The 22231-nt window shown below is 36.6% G+C and overlaps 1 protein-coding gene across 2 annotated transcripts in view; it reads right to left on the bottom strand.

The window, feature by feature from the left end:
* Positions 1–22231, bottom strand: part of MGT10 (magnesium (Mg) transporter 10) — a 326639-nt gene that overhangs the window by 215170 nt on the left and 89238 nt on the right. For both annotated transcript variants that reach the window (XM_089817707.1, XM_089817703.1), the window contains exon 4: positions 7035–7120. In XM_089817707.1, the coding sequence (XP_089673833.1) occupies positions 7035–7120 (86 nt within the window). The remainder of the gene's footprint in view (positions 1–7034; positions 7121–22231) is intronic.

A 22231-nucleotide genomic window follows, 5' to 3' on the forward strand; every position in this document is an offset into this window, starting at 1 on the left:
AGAAGACTACGAACTCTTTCCGAGTTGTGATATGCTAAGGGTCGACGAAAGTGAGAAAAAAGAGAAAAATGAGTGTCTGAAGGAATACAGAGCAGCGGAAGAAGGAAAGGTGGTTATGCCTAAAGCTGAGGGGAAGAACATACAGTCCAAACCTAGAAAAAAGAAAGATCCCACCATTCGGTACACGGTGAACGGACCGCGCAGGAAGAAAAGAAGGCATCGCACCATAAAATTACTTGAAGGGTACCGACAGCAAGGAAATAAGCTAGATGCGTGACGACCACAGGCACAGTGGGCAACGGAGGTGACACAAAATAGGCATACGGCGTGGCATGACAAACTCAACAGGTTTCAGCCGGGGCAGTTGGTACTCAAGTACGACGATCAAAATGAAAGCAAACAGGAAAGGTTTAAGGCAAGATGGGTTGGACCATATCAGATTCGAGAGGTCGGCGACAATCGAGTGGTAAAGTTGGGGACGTTGGACAGGCAAGAGGTACTTCACGCAGTCAACGGATCCTACCCTGCCAGGAAGATGCCGTCACCATCACAGAATGATCAGATGATTCCCTCATCGTCGTCGTTGCAAAATGGCGATGCCTGGAGGCAAAATTGAAGTACCTCTGTATTTTTATTTTAGAAAAAAAATTTTAAAAATTTTTTTTAAAAAAAAGAAAAAATAAATAAATATTTGAAAAAAAAAAAAAAAAAGTATGTAGGCCGTGGGAGAATGTTCCGCGGGCAACTCTACGCAGGAGAATGCCCCGCGGGCATATCCCCACGAGAGGTTGCCCCGCGGGCAACTCTCCGATGGCCCGCGAGCGCATCTCCGCGGGAGGTTGCCCCGCAGGCAACTCTCCGCGGGAGATTGCCCCGTGGGCAACTCTCCTGTGGGAGGTTGCCCCACGGCCAATTCTCCTGTCCGCAGAAGCAGTCTGTGGACCTGTTAAAAACAAAAATTTAAAATTTAAAAAAAAAATAGCAACTCTCCCGAATGGGATTGATTGTGGTAGAGGAGTTGTAGTTTGGCGAGATGGGATATTTGTTACGGGGTACCCGCGGTGTTGGGCTTGCAAAGTCCATATTCCCGTGGAGCATTTGACCATTTCCGTGGAGTTCTGGGCAATACAATCAATGCCATCGATTCACATCTCCGTACTGGGACGGCCGTGTTCATACTCGTAGCAGAGAATTTTAACAGACTTCAGAATAGCGATTGAGGGTTTGGAAGGGTGGAGACTTTCTGTTGTGGGAAGGTTGAAGAACGACGACTCCAAATTTTGAGCTTGCGGTGTGAGAAGTCGCGCGCCTGTGTGAGCTAATGTAATTGGAAAGGTAGACTTGAGAAGCTTCTGATTTTTGGCTGGGATTTGCTAGTTTCGGGGGTTGTGATACTTGACGTGGCGTTCTTTTCTTTCCCCGAGGAGGGTTTGCTAAAAAAAAAAAAAAGAAAAAAAAACGATGACAGATTCAAATTGTTCAGAATGATTACAGATGATGTCAAAGGGAAGGGGACGCATCAGTGGTTGCCAGAAAGAGTGTAGAATCGGCAGAAAATAAAAGAAATGGTGTGTTCCGTGCATTTCTGTGTGGGTTGCAAAGTGCTAATTTGGTCTTGGCGGCGAGGGGCGTTGCCCCTCGACCCCGCCCTGTATTGCGACAGGGAGCGCATGCCCCAGGACCCCGCAAGGGCGCTGCGCCTCGACCCCACCGGGGGCGTTTCCCCTTGGACCCCTAGTCGTTGCGGATATCAGTCGTGGGAGTCTGACCAGTTGAGAAGAGTTGAAGTTGCTGCAGGCATGGACTTTCTGTGTACCAAAGGCACTAGGAGTAGGTGTTGGCCGAAAGGTTGTCTTGGTGGATGCATAGAGAGCTCGGGAGGAGTGGGTCATCCAGAAGGCAGTACAGCGACACTTAGCTCAGTGGACCCAGTGTTGGAAGTAGAGAAAGAAGCACGGGTGGCTATCAAGGTCAGCTTGAGGAGACAGTATTGTGTTAGCAAAGGCTACAGATGTAACAGGATGAATGTGAAGTGATGTGACAGAAGCAGATTTTTTGTTGTACTCACTCTGTTAATGTATTTTGTTTGTTAAATTATCTAAGATATTTTGTAATTGTCGTTCGGAGATGACTTTTCCTTTTGGGGGGGATGATGTCGTAGGTAGAAACTGTGTCTGCCGACTGGATTTTCGTCAGTGTTTCTGTAGCCGACGGAGTGATTGTCGGCGGTGTTTCTGTAGCCAATGGGCTAATTGTCGTCGGTGTTTCTGTATTCTGTAGCCGACGAGTAAATAGTTTGTAGCGGACATAATGTTTGTGGCCGACGAACTCCTTCAGGAAGGTTCAATGGATAGTATTTATATCCCGTCTGGGATCATTGTAATTCATCATGAATCATCTTCTATCATTGAATCTTACCTTATGAAGCATAATGTATGTCTAGCATATGCGAATATAATTCTGCTATTCTGTTCCATTGTCTGTATGCATTCATTTATTTTACCTGTACGGTAAACAAGTCTTGATCTTGAGCAAGATTATTCTGAAGGACTAAAGCCCTATTTGGGTTTATATTTGCAGCAAAGGTATTGCCAATAGGTCTATTCTGATTATATGGAACATGACCCTGGTTTTGATTTGGAGGCCTATTTTGTATGGGACCTTGATACTGAGGTTGGGAGGCTTATTGTTTTGAGCTTGTTGCCTTTCTAGGGTCACCACTTTGTTACTCATCTTTTGTATCACTGAGAAGCTATCCTCTAGCTTCTTTTCCTGGCCCTGCAACTTCTTGTCTATATTTTGCATCATGGACTGCATCATATCTTTAATCTCATCTATTCCATTTGAAGATGTGGAGGCTGAAGGGACAATAGCAAGGGGCTGACTTGTAGATGTGGTAGGGGTAGGGGCCAAAGTGGGCTAATGATTAGGCATATCAGGAAAGAAGGGCATTGGGGGCCTTGGAGCTAACTTCCCTCCTTGTATCAAGATATTTTCTGCCCTTATAACAATTTCATAAGCATCTGGTAAAGTATTCCCTCCCATGGTTTGCACTGTGGTAGCTATGTCACTATTTAAAGCTCTGAGGTAATGTAAGAAAGCATTATCAGGGGAAGGCTTTACTACAGTAGGTATTTTTACCCATGTCTTTTGAAATCTATAATTAAAATCAATCATATATTCATGGGGTGCTCTTTTCATAGTTGTCAGCTGCTCCAAAAGTGATAAATGATCACTTTTATCTTTGTAGTGTTTGCAAAGTCCTGCTCCTAACCCATCCCAATCCGTAATAGAGTTATGAGGCAAACCTCTATACCATTGTAATGCTTTTCCCTTTAAGGATTAAGCTAGAAGCCTAACAGCAACATCATCCTCTGTAATACCATGTATATTAAAAACATTTGAAATCTCTTGAATATGTTCTACAAGAGAGATGGAAGTTTCACAAGTAAAGTCAGGTATACTTTTGAGAGTTGATACTGGGATATCATGTCTTTGAGCCAATAACATGCCCTAGGATGAATTCTTTTGGTTCATCTAATAGTGGACCGGTCTGGCCCCCTCCCAAGAAAGATAAAGGGAAAGCTCCTTTAGTGGAAGACATGAAAAGGTTTGTTCTGGTCAATGCTCGTGATAAGGGGAGAGAGCAAAAAAGAACTTTGAAGGATAGGCAAGTTGATGAGATTTTTTATACCTTTGAGGCTCTTAAAGAATTAGATCAGCTTAACGATGCTCATGTTGGACTTCCTCCAAGTCAATATCCTACGACTACAGAACAAAATGTTGGTTAGCAAGAATCTATTCCACCTCTAGATTCTTACTAGATTCTTAGGTTGTAGATTCAGAGTCACACATGGTCACGAATGTCACTCTAATATTGTTAAGTGTTTCAATTCCGAGGGAGAGGAATATGGTTAAGGATGGCTCGAGTTTAGGCAACTCTTTGATTGGGGTCGAAAAGGACCTTTAATATGCAATCAAAAGTAAAGGATCTCCTTTGGCATTAGGGGTGCAACAAAAAGTACTCAAGAAGTGTGTTCCAGTAGACAATGTGTCTCTGGAAGGAATGTTAAACTTGGCTACTAAAGTTTGGAGCAAGGGACACTGTCAATGCATTAGGGTGCAAGGTAACTCTGGTGGTTTAGCTTGTCTTTGGGACCCATGTAAAGTGGTTCCTATGTGGTGGGTTTCTAGTGGGCACTATTGTATATAGTTATATAATATCCCTTGCAATTCTGAATTCAATTTTTCTTATTTCTTGACCTGAGAATTTCATTAAACACTTTGCACGTAAGAAATATATTGTTGATTTAATTTCTGATTCTTCCTAAATACCAAACTCTAATTGATAACAATAGATACGCTTGCAAAACTCTAGAATATCTAACAATGAAGATGTAAATGTTTTCGTATTTTTTTAGTGTATCAGCATTTGTTAAATATGAGAAAATGTACATCTACAGCAGTATGATATTAGGACAAACACCTGCCATGCAAGATTTCAATGATATTCTAACCCCTTTAATATGACAACTCACTGATATAAAATCACATTACATTGCTTCCATAACTGATTACAATGTCCCTACAAATGCCCTAAAAGTATTCAGATCTTGCTTCAGAACAATCCATAATATACGATGATGGGAACCTGGAAACTTCCTGAATTATCTGAATGTCACTGTAGTAGAAACACTTTAGCAACGACACTGTAACAATGACATTCTTCACCTTCAGCTATAGGGAAATCTTCCAAACTCTTCCAGAATCATTAGCCAAATACCCTAGCACTATTGCAATATGCCTGAAATTAATATCAGACTTATTTCTTCGATCTATCTCCACAAATCTGGCCCTAGGCCACAAACATGGCACAATGAGAAGACTGATTTGTCTTCTCCAATAGTTGCAACCCTTTGGAGGATCTTTCACCACCAAAGTTATGTGAATTAATGTGAATGTTCATTCCCAATGACCATTATAGAAAACTGCAGATTCCCTTGGATCCACGAGTTATCAAGCAAAGTAGATGGCACCACATTCGATATCCAACGATGAGGCTTTCCTCCCTATATATACTTTTCCTCCAAGAGGTTGGCCTCCTTCTAGAAGAAATAGAATAATATTTAATTTCAATTTCCAAAAGATTTACTTTTTTTCATAATAAATTGATTGCACTTTAAAGTAATATTAAAATATAATAAATATAAATTCCAAATAATATCATAGGCTACAAGAAGTCTGTGTCTACAGGAAGGCTGCAGCATTAATCGACATTAGATAGTTTACTGCAGTATTACTCGACGTTAGAGAGTCGATACTTGATAAGATTAACATAATAATGATATCAATTTCGAATGGTTGACTATGATTAGATTTAACACAATGATAATATTGACTTCAAATGTTCGATTATGATCAGTTTTAGCACAATAATAATATTGACTTGAGTGGCCGATTATGATCAGATTTCAATACCATACCAATATCGACTGAGATGGTCGATGGAAATACACAGAGTTTATTTAACTCAAGGTTAATCAATTTTAGTTTCTGTGATATGATTAATAGCTATTTAACAGCAGTATATATACATACATACACACACACACACACACACACACACACACACACCTATGTATGTATGTATGTATATATGTATATTTAATAAATATATATATATATATATATATATACAAGAATGTTGTATTAATAATTATTACTAAAATCAGAATAATAACTTAGAGTTAAATACAGATGGTGAGTAATGTAATTTGATCAAGTATGAATTAGTCAATTTAACTGATCCGACCGACACTATCAACCATTGACACTGGGCTTCATTTCTTCTTTTGTAAAAGAATGGAAGAAATATTTAATAGAAATAAACAGATATGTACGAATTCAAACTGAATATGAGAGAGTAAGTAGTTTTCATTTCGGATACGTACAAATTCATTTCTTACTGCAGCTTTCTATATAAACTGATATGTATGAATTCAAACTGGATATGAGCCTCCTATATCAGGTTGGACTGAAAACTAACCAGTGTTAAGTATATAGAGATTTATACACCTTCTGTGATACTGCAGACTTCCCAGGAGGTTGGTACAGCTCTTACAAGGTTTGAAACTTGCTATAAACCTCCAGAAATGTGTGTGTACCCATAATTCAGATAACAATGTGACCTCCTCTCAATCAAACAATTTCCACTTAAGCTCATAGACATTTTATCAAAAAGTTATCTTACTAATTGCTGGTAACAATCATTCACAATTCAAGCATTCAAAGCTGAAATAATAATAAACTCTAAACTCTTATTGTTTTTTCTGGATTGAGAGTACAGTACTGAAATGACATATCACTGACCTCAATATTCAGACGATGAACAAGCTGGAAGAATTACTGCCATACAATTGTTGTCAGATCTTATGAGGTATTAACATATTATCATTTACAATGCTCAAATCAGAAATAATACGACTTCTAATCTCAATGAGAATCCACAATAAGATGCTTCATATTTACAATATTGTATATCATTTAGAATAACAAAACATATATTACCTAACATCTTCAGTTGATTTTTGTTTCACAAAATGAATTTTGATGTCAATTATCTTTCCTTCCCTTCACATTTTTCTCGACATACTCTGAGCTATGCAACTTAAGAAATTGAAAAATATAATACAAAATTATTTATTTTATAAGCTAAACATTTATCAATATTCCACTAAACATCATAATGCTGCAAATATGCTTATTTAAAAAATATCATAGAACACGCCAAATAAAAATCAAGAAACAAGTACAAAATTGGAAGAAAAAGATTGGTTATATTGCAGGGACATTGAATCCAGTACCAAAGATATCATGAAAGTACATCTCAAGTATCAAGAAATGCTAATCAAATTCACCTATACTACAAGAAAAACACTGAAGCGATCATTTTCAAAAAACCAAGCATTGAAAACTAACTTACAAAGTAACCATATATGTAGAGAAAAATATAAAATTCATTGATCAAGCCTAACCTCCTATGATCAAACACGAGAACGTTATCAGCCTTTGCCATTGCCCGCAAAGAACCAAGGTTCAATAAAATGGCTTGCTCTCGAACCTGCATTTAAGTAGGCAAAAAGGGATAAGTGGATAATAAATAATGCAATGAAAATATATGGACAATGTTGGCAAGTATGCATTAATTGTAACAGGAATCCAACTCAACAACCTTAATTAAAATTAGAATCCATAATAAGATGCATTATTATGATATCCCCTAATGAAACCTATTTTTATAAGTCATACATCAATATTACATTATACTCTAGAAAAAGAAAAGAATGGGAGAGAAAAACAAAAATGAAAATGAAATTAGATTAATCACCAATCCTGACCAAAACTAGTTCAATGAAACTAGAAGAAATAGTAGTTAACAATAGAAAGTTCTAGGAAAAGAGAACCCTAAAAATAGGGGCAGAGCAAAAGAAATAGGAACAGCTTCAAAAGACTTATGAGAGAAATGACATGGTGAAAAGGGATAAGCTCCAAACCCACACGAGGCAACTTTCAAGCCTAAAGGTGAAGAGAAAAGAAAACATTGCCACCTACTTCCTTGGTGTAGATGAAGTTGTGAGTGCCATCAATGGTCTTGGAGAAACAATTGAGGATGAGGTCACTAAAGATAACAGGTTTCCACAATTCATGAAATGTTGCTGAAACACATTTGGATAAGATTGTGTGCCAATTTTTAACATCAATGTTTTGGATCATACTCCATGATCCATCATCAGGATGTGACAATGCAAGAATGCAAAAGATAACATGATATAGACCAAAACTCAAGAAAAAGGAGGTTGAGAAAAGACATGCATACTAAGAGAAATGAATAAAGAAAAAGAAAGAAAATCAAGAAAGAAGAAACAAAGAAGAGGAAAAGGCAATAGTCAAAAGAAAATAAACAAGGACAACTACATATAAAATATAATAGAAAAATGCATCTAAGTAAATGCATATATGAATTTAATGAGTAAAGGTATACACTTGTATATAATTGTAATGTCCCCGAAATATTCAACTGACTCAATTAAATTAGTTAGGTGGTCCCAAATTTAATTAAATCCTACAGATTTTTTGATTAAATAAATAAATATTTTTTTAAAAAGTATTGAATTTCTAATGTCAACCTACTTGTAACCCTTTGGGAAACTTCCTGGGGCGCCTTATAAGGTCGTGATTGACATTGTAGGAATTGAAAGTGATAGTGAAGTTAAGTGTTTCTTATTTATTTGCAATTCCAGTTGGGATTAAGTCTTGTTCGTCATTCCAGAGGTGCAAGATCTTCCTTATTCTGGCATTCACAGTTTTGGTGGGAATCACTCCTCACCCTATTTTGCCTGTGGTCTAAATTTGTGAAGTCTTCAATTAAAGATAGATTTGATGTGCTCTAAATTGTATTCTTACCGTCTAAAATACAAATATCTAGTTTTGGGCCATTCAATGTTGTGGACGGTTCATACTCTATGTGATGTCCCCAAATTTCATTTAATAATTTTATTTAATTAATTAATTAATTGGTCCCAGAATTTAAATTATCTAATAAAAAAGACCTTAATTATTTACTTCAATTAATATATATGGGGCCCAAATGAATAAAACAAAAATATTTGTACTTGGGGTTTCGATTGATTTATGTATATCTCGGGCCCATATTTTTTTTGGTCGTAGGTGTTTGTTGTCGTGTCGACACTTGTACACCTCGGCGGTTTTCCTCCACTGGGGTATTTATAACCAACGGGTAAGATGCTTTTTGGTATGCCTCTTGAATTTATTCTATTGTATTACCGTTCTAGTTGGAAATCTGCTCTATTAGCCATTTCAAAAGTGAAAGATCTTCTCTATTTGGCTTATGCAGTTTTGATAGAATTCTACCCTACCCTAGTCTCCTTGCTTTAATTTTCTTGGATCTGGCAAGTTCGAGTGCCATCTTGTCTATATAAATTTGTGTTTTGGCAACAAATTGCATATATATCTCTTGTTGGGCATACATATCTATGTTTTTCGTACATATTTGTGTTGGCCAGTATTCCTGGTGTTCAATTATATTTTTATTTCCATCTGGCATGGCATTATTGAAGGCACGCAATAAACCAATGCGCACTTTCTCTCACCACCACGAATAGACACCCCAAACATAGTGAACAATCTAGTGCAACATCTCTCCTTGCCATTCAGTTGATTTCCCTAACATCAAACCAATTTGTATGACATCTTCTATCCACCATACTGTATGGTTCACCCATTGTCACCGTACAAACTGTGACTCGGGCACCATACAGACTGACTCTTTTAGTGTAAAGAACCTGGCTGGCTCCACTGGCTATGCTGATGAAATGCTAAGATGTTTGTTTTTTTTAAGTTGGTGTTTTTTCATTTTTTTGTGAATTTTTGATATATATATATATATATATATATATATATATATATATATATATATATATATATATATATATATATATATATATATATATATATATATACGTATAATGAAAATCAAAATGCAATGCTAAGGAAATAACTCACAAATACATGACAACCATCTACTTATGCAATTTGATTGTTTGCACAATTAATGTCAACTAGAAATGAAATTACATGAAATTCAATTTATTTAAAATTGGAACCTCAATGATATACAAACTATGTTGTCCAAATGAAGCAAGAAATTGTCCAACTGCAATTCCAAACCCCATGCAGCGCACAGCAGCCTCTGAAATTCCCTATAACCATCCATGATAAGAAGATTACAAATGTCTGATACCTTTCAAGCTAAATGCAGATTCCAAGTTGTGTTGTGTAGGCTCCAAATCATGCACGTGACCTCCAATATATCAAATGCAAGATCTTAGATACTTAACACAGGACTTTCAAAGTTAAACACAGCCCTGTAGAATCACAAACCACTGCCTCATATGACACGGCAGCCTCTCAGAATTCAAGTCGAACCCCCAAGTTGGAAATCATGGGAGTATATAATTCAACCGTAACACATAAATTCTTCACATTATGATATCTGAAATCAGACAATTCTCTTGTACAAATTAACATTTTAGTTAATGTTAATTTGGATTATTTTAATCACACCTTTTAGTTAATGTTTTAATAGCACCAAATAGTTCTTATTCTTTTATTAGTTTCATTTTCTTTTAATGTCATCAAACCCATATGTATCTAGTTATTAATTCAATTAATCCAGTATGACGTCTCTACTTGATTGTAGCAATATGTCATCTCTGCTAATTCTTGTCTTTATTAAATATTTAAATTGTTGGCTGACTTTGATGCTTTACCGTCAAATATCACATGACATGTTATATGATTCAAGTCGTTGTTAGCATACGCTTGATAGGTCCTTATTTTAAGGCACAATTTATTCCTTACACCCGATGGCACCATATCCTTCTTGTTGTCATTAAGGAAGTTTGAACAAATAAAATAATTATAATCTTTATATGTCATCTGAACAAATAGAAGACACCGCCATATATTAATAACAAGCTCTGCTTAAGATGATCAAACATGCTGTTGACTTGGAACTCCATGAATATTTTTTTTTCTATATACTACTGCTGATGTGTGTTGTATAGACTTCAAGTTTTTACAATAACACTGAAATCGATAATATTGATGATGATAATATATGCCTCCATTTTTCTTGATATCGCTGCTCTTCCATGGGGCAATATCCTTGGGGGTCTCTATGTTTATATATACTCTTCCTTATGCTCTAGTCCTGATAGCATTTGTATGTGTTCACTGTTTTAATATAGAGCACCTTTGACCTACTTGTCTCTGATCATAACCTGCTATTAATAGCGTTGATAATGAATGCGTTTTTTTTTAATTTGAGCCTTCACATTACTGAACAATACTTCATTATAGACAGTTTGAAAGAAGCATCTTTGAGCAGCTTCTTTGGGATTCAGACCATTCCATTCATGAAATTCATTCAAACGTGTACACGGGATTGGGAATAGAATATTAGCTAGTCGTTTGCAATATTCCCATTGCTTTAAAACTTCTGCCAAAAGAAACTCATTTTCTTTCTCCCTCAATGCAGGCACAACTGTTTAATCGATATGATCTTTTAATGCTTTCTCATATTCAGATTGCAATCCCCTAGAATGCAATTTACAGCGCTTATCATTGATATGATTATAAATCATTGAACTCTCGATTATTCCATTTTTGACATTCTCTTTGATACATTTGCAGGCTGGCTTTGATACCATGTTAAAGTTGGAGGATTGATGCAAATGTAATAGCACAGCCTATAATGTATGTGTTCTCCAAAGGCAATAATCTCTGCCATTTATACTGAGAATGAGGCAAGGAGAGACATGCCCCTGGTCTATTCATTATTATGAAATTAATATAATGACAATTATAATTTTTTTTATATATATATATATATGTCGGCCTGTCTTTTGCACCCAACTTTTTTAAAAAATTAAATTGAGCCTAAGAGAAGAAAATACTCATTTTAACTAATATTTGTATTAGTTATGTTAATTATGTTGTTGTGAAGCTTGCATTATGTGTAAAGGGACAGCGTTGTAAAGAGTTGTTGAACTTGAACTTAGAACTACATAGTTCAAAGTTCAAGGTTCAAGTCTGAAGTTCAAGTTCGCTGGTTCAAAAGTTCAAGTTCACAAGTTCAGGTTCGCAGGTTCAAGTTTGAAGGTTCAAAATATGCATGTTCAGGTTCAAGGTTCAAGAGTTCAGCAGTTCAAAAACTCGGCTAGTTCAATAGTTCAAACTTCAGAGTATTTCTTCAAACTTCCAAGTTAGCAAGTTATCATATTGAACTTGAACCTCGAACCACATAGTTCAAGGTTCAAAGCGTTGGTGCAAATTCAGGTTCGGAGTCCAAGTAGCCCAATGGTTCAATTTCCAAGAATCAACCAATTCAAATGGTTCAGCAAGTTAAAGTGCTCACGCAGTTCAGAATCATCATGGTTCAAGAAGTTTAGGTTCACAGGTTTGAAGTACAAGGTTCAAACTAACAGTTAGGTTCAGCATGACAGTCAAATCTGCATATATATATTTGTCAATCCAAAAATGCATTCAAAAAAAACTTTTTGGAAATTTAAATCCGAACACAACCCAACTAATATTTGGGCCTCAAATACCCCCAGATTTAATTTTATGGCCATACGAGCTCATATGATATGTTATTTTAATATTCTACTAGTGTAACAATATGGTTAGCAGGGTCAATTTACAAAGGAAGTTACCATGATTTAGTGAGCTGTTCAAAAATGGTTAAAAACCCACCTGTAATTTTAAATATCATTACTCCTCACTAAATTCCGTGGCTCTAGGAGGTCTGGTTAACCTGTGGTCAAATTATTAAAAAGTGGTTGCAAGCTAAATTATAAGTCCTACACTCTCTTATGTACAACAATTTAACATATTTTAAAGATATTTTAAATCGGTTTGAGAGCAGCAAATTAAAACATTTTAATAATGTTCTATGAATGTTGGATGACAAAAGTTTCACAAGAATGTGGAATGGTTATTGCTTCCTCTTGAAAATCAAGAATCGGTTATCATAACCGAAAGGTTACAACAGGCTATTTATTGTATAAATTGGAGCAAAGAGGGGTTCTTCTTTTCTAACAGTCATGTGGCTACAAGAAGAAAAGAATGCATTTTCTGAGCTATGATTGTAATAGAGATGAGGGGGAATAATATATTTTGATTTCTGTATAACTTGTTTTGAGAGCAAGGATAACATGATCTTAGGCTTATCTTATTATGTATTTGGAATAAAGATAATCATTTCAATCACATTCCTTTTGCTGTCCTACTTTTTCTTATCAAGTATATGAAATATTGCAAAATCTTGTGGTTTTGTATGTATTCATATATATACAAGCAAATTATTAAAATCTCCCTTTTGTTTCTCTATAATGGAAAGAGATAATAGGTAGTCTATAGGCTGTCCGGTTATTCTTGCCTCATTTATATAAATCTGTAATCACATTCATTCCATGTTGATGGGTGAATGTTAATGCCTTCATGTCTTCTGGTTAAAGATATAATCAATATTTAATTCATTGCAAATCTTAAGAGGGAGTTGTACCTCTCAATTCATAGGAGAGTTATTAATTAATGGTAACTCATTCAACTGTTAATGGCATTTTTTCTTCTTTTTGGGCATTTGGAGTTGATATGTTTATTTATTGTTGAAGGACAAACCTATTTACTAACAGGTCTTTTGTGACTACGCTGGGAAACTGGAAACAAAAATCAATGCTCTTTTTATCCTCTAGATTTTTCTTTATCTTTGTGAGCAAGAGATTGGCAACTCTGTTAAACCATTATAGAAGTCAAAAAGGTTGGACGAATGGGGAAAAGACCAAATCCCACCCTCTTCGAGATTCTCCAAATGGATGACAAAGTGTTGCATGACATTTGGGATGAATGTAAGGAAAGTATTTCTCATGCTGTCAAAGCAATCTTAGCATTGAAGATGATCACAGGTCTGCTCTATTATGGGGGACAAATCTGTTTACTAACAGGGTTTTTGAGAGTCCGCTAGGAAACTGGAAACAAATATCAGTGCTCTTTTATCCTCCAGAATTTTATTTATCTTTGTGAACAAAAGATTGGCAACTCTGTTAAACCATTATAGAAGTCAAAAAGGTTGGACAAATGGGGAAAATACCAAATCCCACCCTCTTCGAGATTCTCCAAATGGATGACAAAGTGTTGCATGACATCTAGGATGAATGTAAGGAAAGTATTTCTCATGCTGTCAAAACTAATCTTAGGTTTGAAGATGATCATAGGTCTGCTCTATTATGGGGGAACATTTGTGCAAGATTTCACAAGTTGAAGGAGTTGGAAGAAGTAATAAATCAGCCACAAGCGCATAAGAATAGAATATTAAAACTTAAAAGGACTGAGAATTGATGATGACAAAGACCTTGCTGCCCCACAATATTTTTGTCACAATTTCTCAGTTTTGAGTCAAAAAGAAATCCAGCCAAGAGAAAAAATTAGAAAGAAACCTACAGCTGAAGAGTTAAATGTTGAAAATGATCGAACATTGCAATATCTTTGGAATGCATTTAAAGGAAGTATTTGTGAAGCTGAAAAGAAAAGATTAAATCCCTTTGAAGATCATAGCTCTGCCTTGCTGCTAAAATTTGTGCATGAAAGGTATTATCAGCTTAAGGGTCTTAAACAAAAGGTGTTTGTTTCTGCAGAGATACCAAAGGAAAAATTAGAAAATAAGAATTGGTATCTTTCAATTTCTCGGTTCTTGGAGAACAAGATTGTACTCCAGAAGTATCAGAACTGTTAGCACCTCAAAATCGTAATCAGCAACAAAGGGAAAGTCCACACAAAGTTGAACATGAAGAGTATAGATATTCTTCATAAAATGTCCTATTCACCAAGGCTTTAATATGTCCTATTCACAGGAATGTGGAATGGTTATTGTTTCCTCTTGAAAAGAAAGTATCGGCTATCGAAACCGAAAGGTTGCAGCAGGCTATTTATTGCAGAAATTGGAGGAAAGAGGGATTCTCCTTTTCTAACAGTCATGTGGCTACAAGAAGGAAAGAATACATTTTCTGAACTATGACTGTAACAGAGGTGAGGGGAAATAATATATTTTGATTTCTGTATAACTTGTTTTGGGAGCAAGGATAACATGACCTTATGCCTATCATATTATGTATTTGGAATAAACATAAATATATCTTCAGATCTTGTGGTGTGAGATTTATTTTTCTGATTGAAAATGATCTTGTGGTCATTCCAATTATATTCCTTTTGTTGTCCTAGTTTTTCTTATCAAGTATATGAAATATTGCAAAATCTTGTGGTTTTGTATGTATTCATATATATGCGAGCAAACTATTAATATTACCCTTTTGTTTCTTTATAATGGTAAGAGATAATAGGTAGTCTATAGGTTGTCTAGTTATTCGTTTTCTCGTTTATTTAAATATTTAATCACATTTAGTCCATGTTGATGGGTGAGTGTTAAAGCATTTGTATCTTTTGGTTAAAGCATTTGTGTCTTTGGTTAACAACATAATCAATATTTAATTCTTGCAAATCTTAAGAGGGAGCTATACCTCTCAAGTCAAAGGAGGGTTATCAATTAATGGTAACTCATCCAACTATTAGTGCCATCTGTTCTTCTTTTTGGGCATTTAGAGTTATTATGTTTATTTATTGTTGAAGGACAAATCTGTTTACTAACAATATACATAATATCTCTCGAATCATAATTATAGTACTTTCTCCAATACTTACATAATAATATATATATATATACACTTTATATATATATATATATCTTCACTAGTTTTGACTCATAGTATTTATCTGACTAAAGCTACAAAATATCAACACAAACATTACAGTGGTATCAAAGTTAGTGATGTTGCCAAACTGTTAGCATGATTGAGAGATTTTGTGATTTGGATCACGCTATGGTACCTAGCAGCGATGGACGATGGTGGTTGAAGGCAATACAAAAGATTGGAAAGGAGCTCAGGGAGGGTGTTGATCTTCCATTAAATATATTAGAAGTATGTTTGTGTAAGGTGGACCAATCACCTTCAAGATTTATACAAAGGATCCTTTCTCCAATTAAGGAGCCTTAAGTCAACCCAGGCTATTGAGACACTGACAAGGAAATATAATTGGCAGCGACAGCATATCTCACTGAGATCTTGCGAATTTCGAACCCTAGAGCACTATATGATGATATCACCATGATAGAGATATTGCATTTGATCATTGACAACTTTCAAAGCCTGGATGACATTAGTGGTGATCCTTTTGGTAGAGATCTATAATATTGGAGAATTGTGCAAATGTCAAAGTAAGTAACCTCCTCTTAGATCTAGAATTACAAGACTTGGTTCATGATATGTTTCATCACTGCTTGGTCATAATCAAGGAGTGGCATGATACTAAGGTTTCAATTGCTATGGAGCCTTATGATTTTGTGCATTGAAGAGATGGAAGAAATATCCCAACCTATCATATCTATGTTATGGGGTGTTCCTAATATACAATGTATCCCTCTCTTCTATGGCAGCATGTAAATTGGTCAATAGTGTATTCAAGCATTGTGAAAAACAACTAATATCTCATTTGCACAAGTGCACGAAAATGGATGACGAGGATAAGAGTAATCCACTAAATGAGTACGAATGATTGTTTACAAGGTTGGTACAAAAGGATATGCAAGAATTTGTTGCTACCCCTACATGTGGAGAACACCTAAAAAATGAAGACGTTGCATTCATGGATCATGCGATACATAGACAGATCAAGATGACATAAGCTCGGTCACTACTCTGTTTCATGAACCACGCCTTTAGTTTTTTGAGTATCAAGCCCTTATGTGCAACAAGTTCTATCCACTGAGGCTCTATTTGCGGCCAAGGTCCCATTCACCAAGGTTTTTTTTGTCACCAAGGTTCTCTTCGCCAAGGTTCACTCTGTTGAGGCTCTCTCTATCCCTAAGGTTCTGTCCACTGAGGCTCTGTCCATTGAGGCTCTATCCATCGAGGTTCTCTCTGTCAAGGCCCTCTTTGTTGCCGAGTCATGTTCATTTGAGGCTATGTCTGTCACCTAGGTTCTCTTCGCTAAGGTTAACTTCACCAAGGCTCTATCTGTCCTTGAGTTTCTATCTGTCGAGGCTATGTCCACTGAGGCTCTATCCCCTGAGGTTCTCTTCATCAAGGTTCTCTCCGCTAAGGTTCTCTCTGCCAATGCTTTATCAACCGAGGATCTTTCTGTTCCCAAGATTCTGTACGCCAAGGCTCTTGCAGCCACCGAGGCTATGTCTGTCATTGTGGTTCTCTCCACCAAGATTCTCTCCATCGAGCCTCTATCTACGACAAAGGCTCTGTCTATTGAGGCTTTTTCCACCAAGGTTCTCTCTGCTTAGGCTTTGCTTATTGTTGAGGCTTTGCTTGCCACTGAGGCTCTATCAACCAAGTCTCTATTTATCGCAAAGTTTCGTTCCACCAATGCTTTGACAACCACTGAGGCTCTGTCTACTACCAAGGTTCTCTCTGTTGTTTCATTCATGGTGGTGTTCATGTCCGTGGCTAAGATCATGTCAGTGTCACAGTCTATGATTGTGGCCATACCAGAAGAGATCATTGAACATAATAACATTAAGGATTCATCGATTGATGTCGTTGGGATCCTAGTAAAGGACACGACAATGTTTATATCAGAGTGGCGCAGTGAAAGTTGGATCACTTTGTGCTGCAATGGAGATTTGATGTCAACTCACACGTTCTACCTATGGGTTTGGTTCGGGATTCAGAAGTTGATGGTGTTCATCAGATAGCAAATTGCTTGAGGACAAGCAATCTTTGGACAACGAGGATATGTGATTTTTCCAAAGTTTATTGTAATAATTTAATTTAATTAATTAATTAATTGGTCCCGGAATTTAAATTATATAAAAAAAGGACCTTTAGTTAATTACTTTAATTAATAAATATAGGGCCCAAATTAATAAAATATAAAATGAGTACTTGTGATTCCAATTGATTGATGTATCTCTCAAACCCATATTTTATTTAGGTTGTAGGTGTTTGTTGCTGTGTCGGCACTTATCCACCTCGGGAGTTTTCCTCCAAAAAGGTATTTATGACCAACGAGTAAGATGTTTTTGGTATGCATCTTGAATTTATTCTAGTGTATTAGCAACTCTAATTGAAGTTCTTCTCTGTTCGCCATTTTGGAAGGGAAAGGTCTTCCCTATTTGGCTTATGCAGTTTCTATAGGAGTATGCCCTACCCTATTCTACTTGCTTTAATTTGCTTAGATCTATCAAATCCGAGCGCCATCTTCACTGTGTACTTCCGTTTTTTGGTGACAAATTGCATATATATCTCTTGTTGGGCATACATATCTATGTTTGGCATATATATTTGTGTATTCAATCATTATTTTGATTCCATATGGTCTTGCATTGTTGAAGGCATAGAATACCCCACTGTGCACATTCTCTCCCCACTGCATATAGACACCCCAAACATAGTGAACGATCTAGTGTGATGTCTATTCTTACCATTCAGTTGATTTCACCTGGTGTCAAATCAATCTGTACGACATGTTCTATCTACTGTACCATATGGTCCACTCATTGTCACCATATGGACTATCTCTGGCACCGTATGAACTGACCATTTCAGCATCAAATCGAACGGTCTCCTTCCTCTACCAGCCCACCATTATATGGTCTTGTTCACATTGCATCCTCCACCGTACCTTTCTGCTACCACCGTACAACATAAACCTTCATACCATACACCACCATAGGCCATTTTGTATGACTATCTCCGAATCACCATATGGTTTGCCTTCATCCCACTTTATCATACACATTAGTCTCCCCTTTTCTGTTGTGAAAATTGCCCTCAAGTGTTTCCCTTAGGTACTTGCCCTTAAGCATTTCCCTTAGTCGTTTCCCTTGGGTGTTTCCCTCGGGTACTTTCCCTCAATCGTTGCCCTCAGGTGTTGTCCTCAGGTACTTCCTACGGTTGTTTTCCCTCAAGAAAACTTGGGTTGTCATTGGAAACATTACACTATGGTTCAAACCTATATCTACGATAATATTATTGGCAGACGAATCATCTACAATAGTATCCTCCATTGTGTTTCAATTGAAAAAACAATCTACATTATCGCATAGCGTGTTTGGGAGTGTACAAGCCTAGTCTTTTGTACATGCAAAACATGCTCCATAGGTGTAATGTCCCCATTTTGCGGCATCAAAGTTTCAGGGATTAGCCTATTATTGTGATCCTCACAGGCTAATTATTGTGTATAGAGGGTCTTCTGTGGTAGTAGCTTGGCTTGGGAGGGTCTTATCTTCTCCACATCTCAGTAAGCTACAAGTTGGTCTTCATTTGGCTCAGATTGGACTTCGTTTGGACTTAGTTTTGTGTACTTACTATTTGTGGTAAGTTGGTGTTGATTGAGATGGACCCTTTCTATTTTTGGAAAGTGCATTTGGTCACATGGAGAAATAATAGGTATAACTCCTATTTCAGACGACATATTTAAATGATGAGTATTTTGGGAGTTATATCTTTTTAGTGGCCAAATTATTATTAAATAATTAAATGGTTATTTACAAAGTTATAATTTAACTTTATAATTTCACTTAAGCTGAAGATTGAGTTATCATTGGAATGTTGCCAAAAGAGTTAAGTTGGAAAGTTTCAAGAGTTGAGTTCTTTGGGAAACTTTCGCAATTTCAGAAGTTGAATTCTTTTGGAAACTTTTGTCAATGAAGGCATTATAAATATGAGCTCATTTCATTGAGAAAAGCACACTTGATTATATATTTGATTTTGTGCCTCTGTGGCTTTTTCCTAGGTTCTTAACTGTATGCCTTTGCTGATATATAAGGGTTTGGAAATTCTTTTGCAATTTAGCTACTGAGGTATAGCTAAGTTTGCCCAACTTATCTTCTGTTGTAATGTCCCCTACTTAATGTGACTATCAGGGTCAGTAGATTAGCCCATAATAGGAGCTTCCGTAGGCTAATGAAGTGATTAGGGAGCTCATTTGGTAATATTTTCAGGAGTTACTAACTCTAGTAAGTCAATGGGAGTCAAGTAATATGGAAATTTCAGGTGTTTTGCTTGGTAGGTTTGGTTGAGTTCTTTCCAATGAGCTACCATACATGGTATTTTGAGTTTGACTCTTATGTGATTTTAATGTCGAAGTTAATTTACTTTATTATAAAGTGATAATTAAATAATAGAATTATCAATTAAGTCACTTTATTATAAAGGTGTTTTAAGAAGATATTTCTCATTTATCCCACATTGCTTATGCAAATGAAGTCGACTTCCTTAAGGACTTTATATTCTCTTGGCTGAAATGAGTTGGGGCATGCTTGGATGATATTATTATTATGCTATTGGATTTCTAGGAAATCTAATTGTTGAGCTTGGAGGATGAAACCCCTCTTTGCTAGCATTCTCTTTGTTGTTGAAAGACACAGTCAAGAGGATTATCGGGTGTTTTCATTTAGGAAACACAATGGGATTTATTGGTTATTTTACACATGATTTAAGAGCTTTGAAGTTCAGGTTATGTGCATGAATAGTGTTTTTGCTATAATGCCTGTGAATAGTGATTTTGCTACAGTGCCTGTGAATAGTAATTTTGCTACAATGCGTGTGAATAGTGTTTTTTCTACAGTGCACGTGCATAGTGTATTTGCTACAATGCTCGTAAATAGTGATTTTTCTACAGTTTGCGTGAATAGTGTTTTTGCTATAGTGCATGTGAACAATATTTTGCTACAGTGTGTGAATAGCGAAATTGCTACAATGTCGTAAATACTGCTGCTATAGTGTATGAATAGTGTTGGGATGCTGTCATTTCATCTGCAAATCACTACTTCCAGGTTCCTTCCATCATATTTTTCATTTTAGGCATTGTAATTGTTAAATATGAGTCTGAATATTTGTTGCAGCCTATAAGGCAATTGTATGTAAACATTTCTATTGCAAAATCAATATTTTATCAGCAAATAACAAGGTTCTAGACTTTGCATATTTATCGTTGCACGTTTGCTAAGTGTTTGTCAAAATGCCCTATTGAAAATAACACTCTAATTGATAATACTTAGTAATCTGCAAGTCTCCTCAAAAAAACAAAAAAAGGGTGGTTATTACAATGGTATCAGAGCCTTAAGTCCTGCCATCTTCTGAAAGCCTTATAGAAAATTTGGAACAGCCAAATAGAGGGAAAAGTGTTTGACAAAATGTCAAAACACTAAAGTAAAAAATAAAACAAGTTAAGAATGTATGTTTGAGCATGCAACAGAGGCCATTTACTTCTGTCATACCAGAGCAAGACAACAAAGATTCAGACTCACATAGCAAGCAGTCTAGTCCATTGATGTAGGTGGACATAGAATCCAGTCATACAGACATAGAAGAGATATTCTTTGAGCAAGACAGGAAAATAGGACTAGGCGAAGGCAAGAATGTTGGTCCAAATCAAGAGGTAATGTGCAGACAGTTACTAGGTACGTTAGAGGAGGGGCAGCATATGCAACAAAAGCAGAATAGGCAAATGGATATGATGTTGCAGCTTATGGCTAGACAAATGAGCGTCAATATTAATCTGGGTGATGCAAACAACAGAAATAGGGGCAATGATAATAAAGGAGGCCGAGGCAACAACAATGGTCCTAAGAATAACATTAATGGTAATAATAATGAACATGGCAACAATGGGAATGAGGCTGATAACTTTAGACATGTTGCACGCCCAACTCAAACAGCAAGCTCAAAACCTCTTCTACCCACCTTTCCACCCAGATATATGGTTCAACCAGTAAACGAACCGCAAATTACCGAGTTACAGGATCAGTTCAGGAGGGACTAGGAGGCTACTGGATCGGAGTTTTAGGCGGATATTTCCCTCAGAGATTACATGGACGTGAGGATGAGACACATGCCTAGAGCAGGAGGGAGGAATCAAAACTTGGAGCTGAGAAAGAAAGTTGGAAAACTTTCTTTACCTTATTATGATGCTTCAGGGAAGATGACTGCACGAGCTTGGGTGCAGAAGGTAGATACATACTTCCAGCTGAATCCGATGCCTGAGGAGGAGGCTATCAAGTATTCAATTATTCATTTGGATGGTCCAGCGCATGAGTGGTGGCATCATGGCATGGTAACCTTGGGACATAATCAAATCACATCTTACGAGAAGTTCACTAAGAGACTCATAGAGAGATTTGATACCAAAGGTCTCGAGTTACAGTTTAAAGAGTTGGCACAGCTCAAGTAGTGGGGATCAGTTGAGACATACATCAGAGACTTTCAGAGGTTAGCTGTGTTGTTTACACATATTTCAGAGAGGAGATTAGTAGTGTTATTTATGGATGGACTCTCAGATCCCTTAAGGGGTTGGGTCAAAGGGCATGACCCGGCTACATTACAGGAGACCACTAAGAAGCGTGACTTAGCACCTTCTTCTTTTAAGAGCAGATTTCAGCCTAGGGATTCACATATGAAGAAGGATAAGGATAAGGACAAAAAACCTTTTAAACAGGATGCACAGCCAAAAGGGGATAATAAGAAGGTGGATAATGACAACCTGAATGAGTTGAGGAGGAAGAAGTTGTGTTTTCATTATAGAG

The sequence above is a fragment of the Cupressus sempervirens genome, chromosome 1 (genome assembly GCF_028749045.1).
Source record: "Cupressus sempervirens isolate cs-2001-9-10 chromosome 1, ASM2874904v1, whole genome shotgun sequence".
Classification (NCBI taxonomy): Eukaryota; Viridiplantae; Streptophyta; class Pinopsida; order Cupressales; family Cupressaceae; genus Cupressus; species Cupressus sempervirens.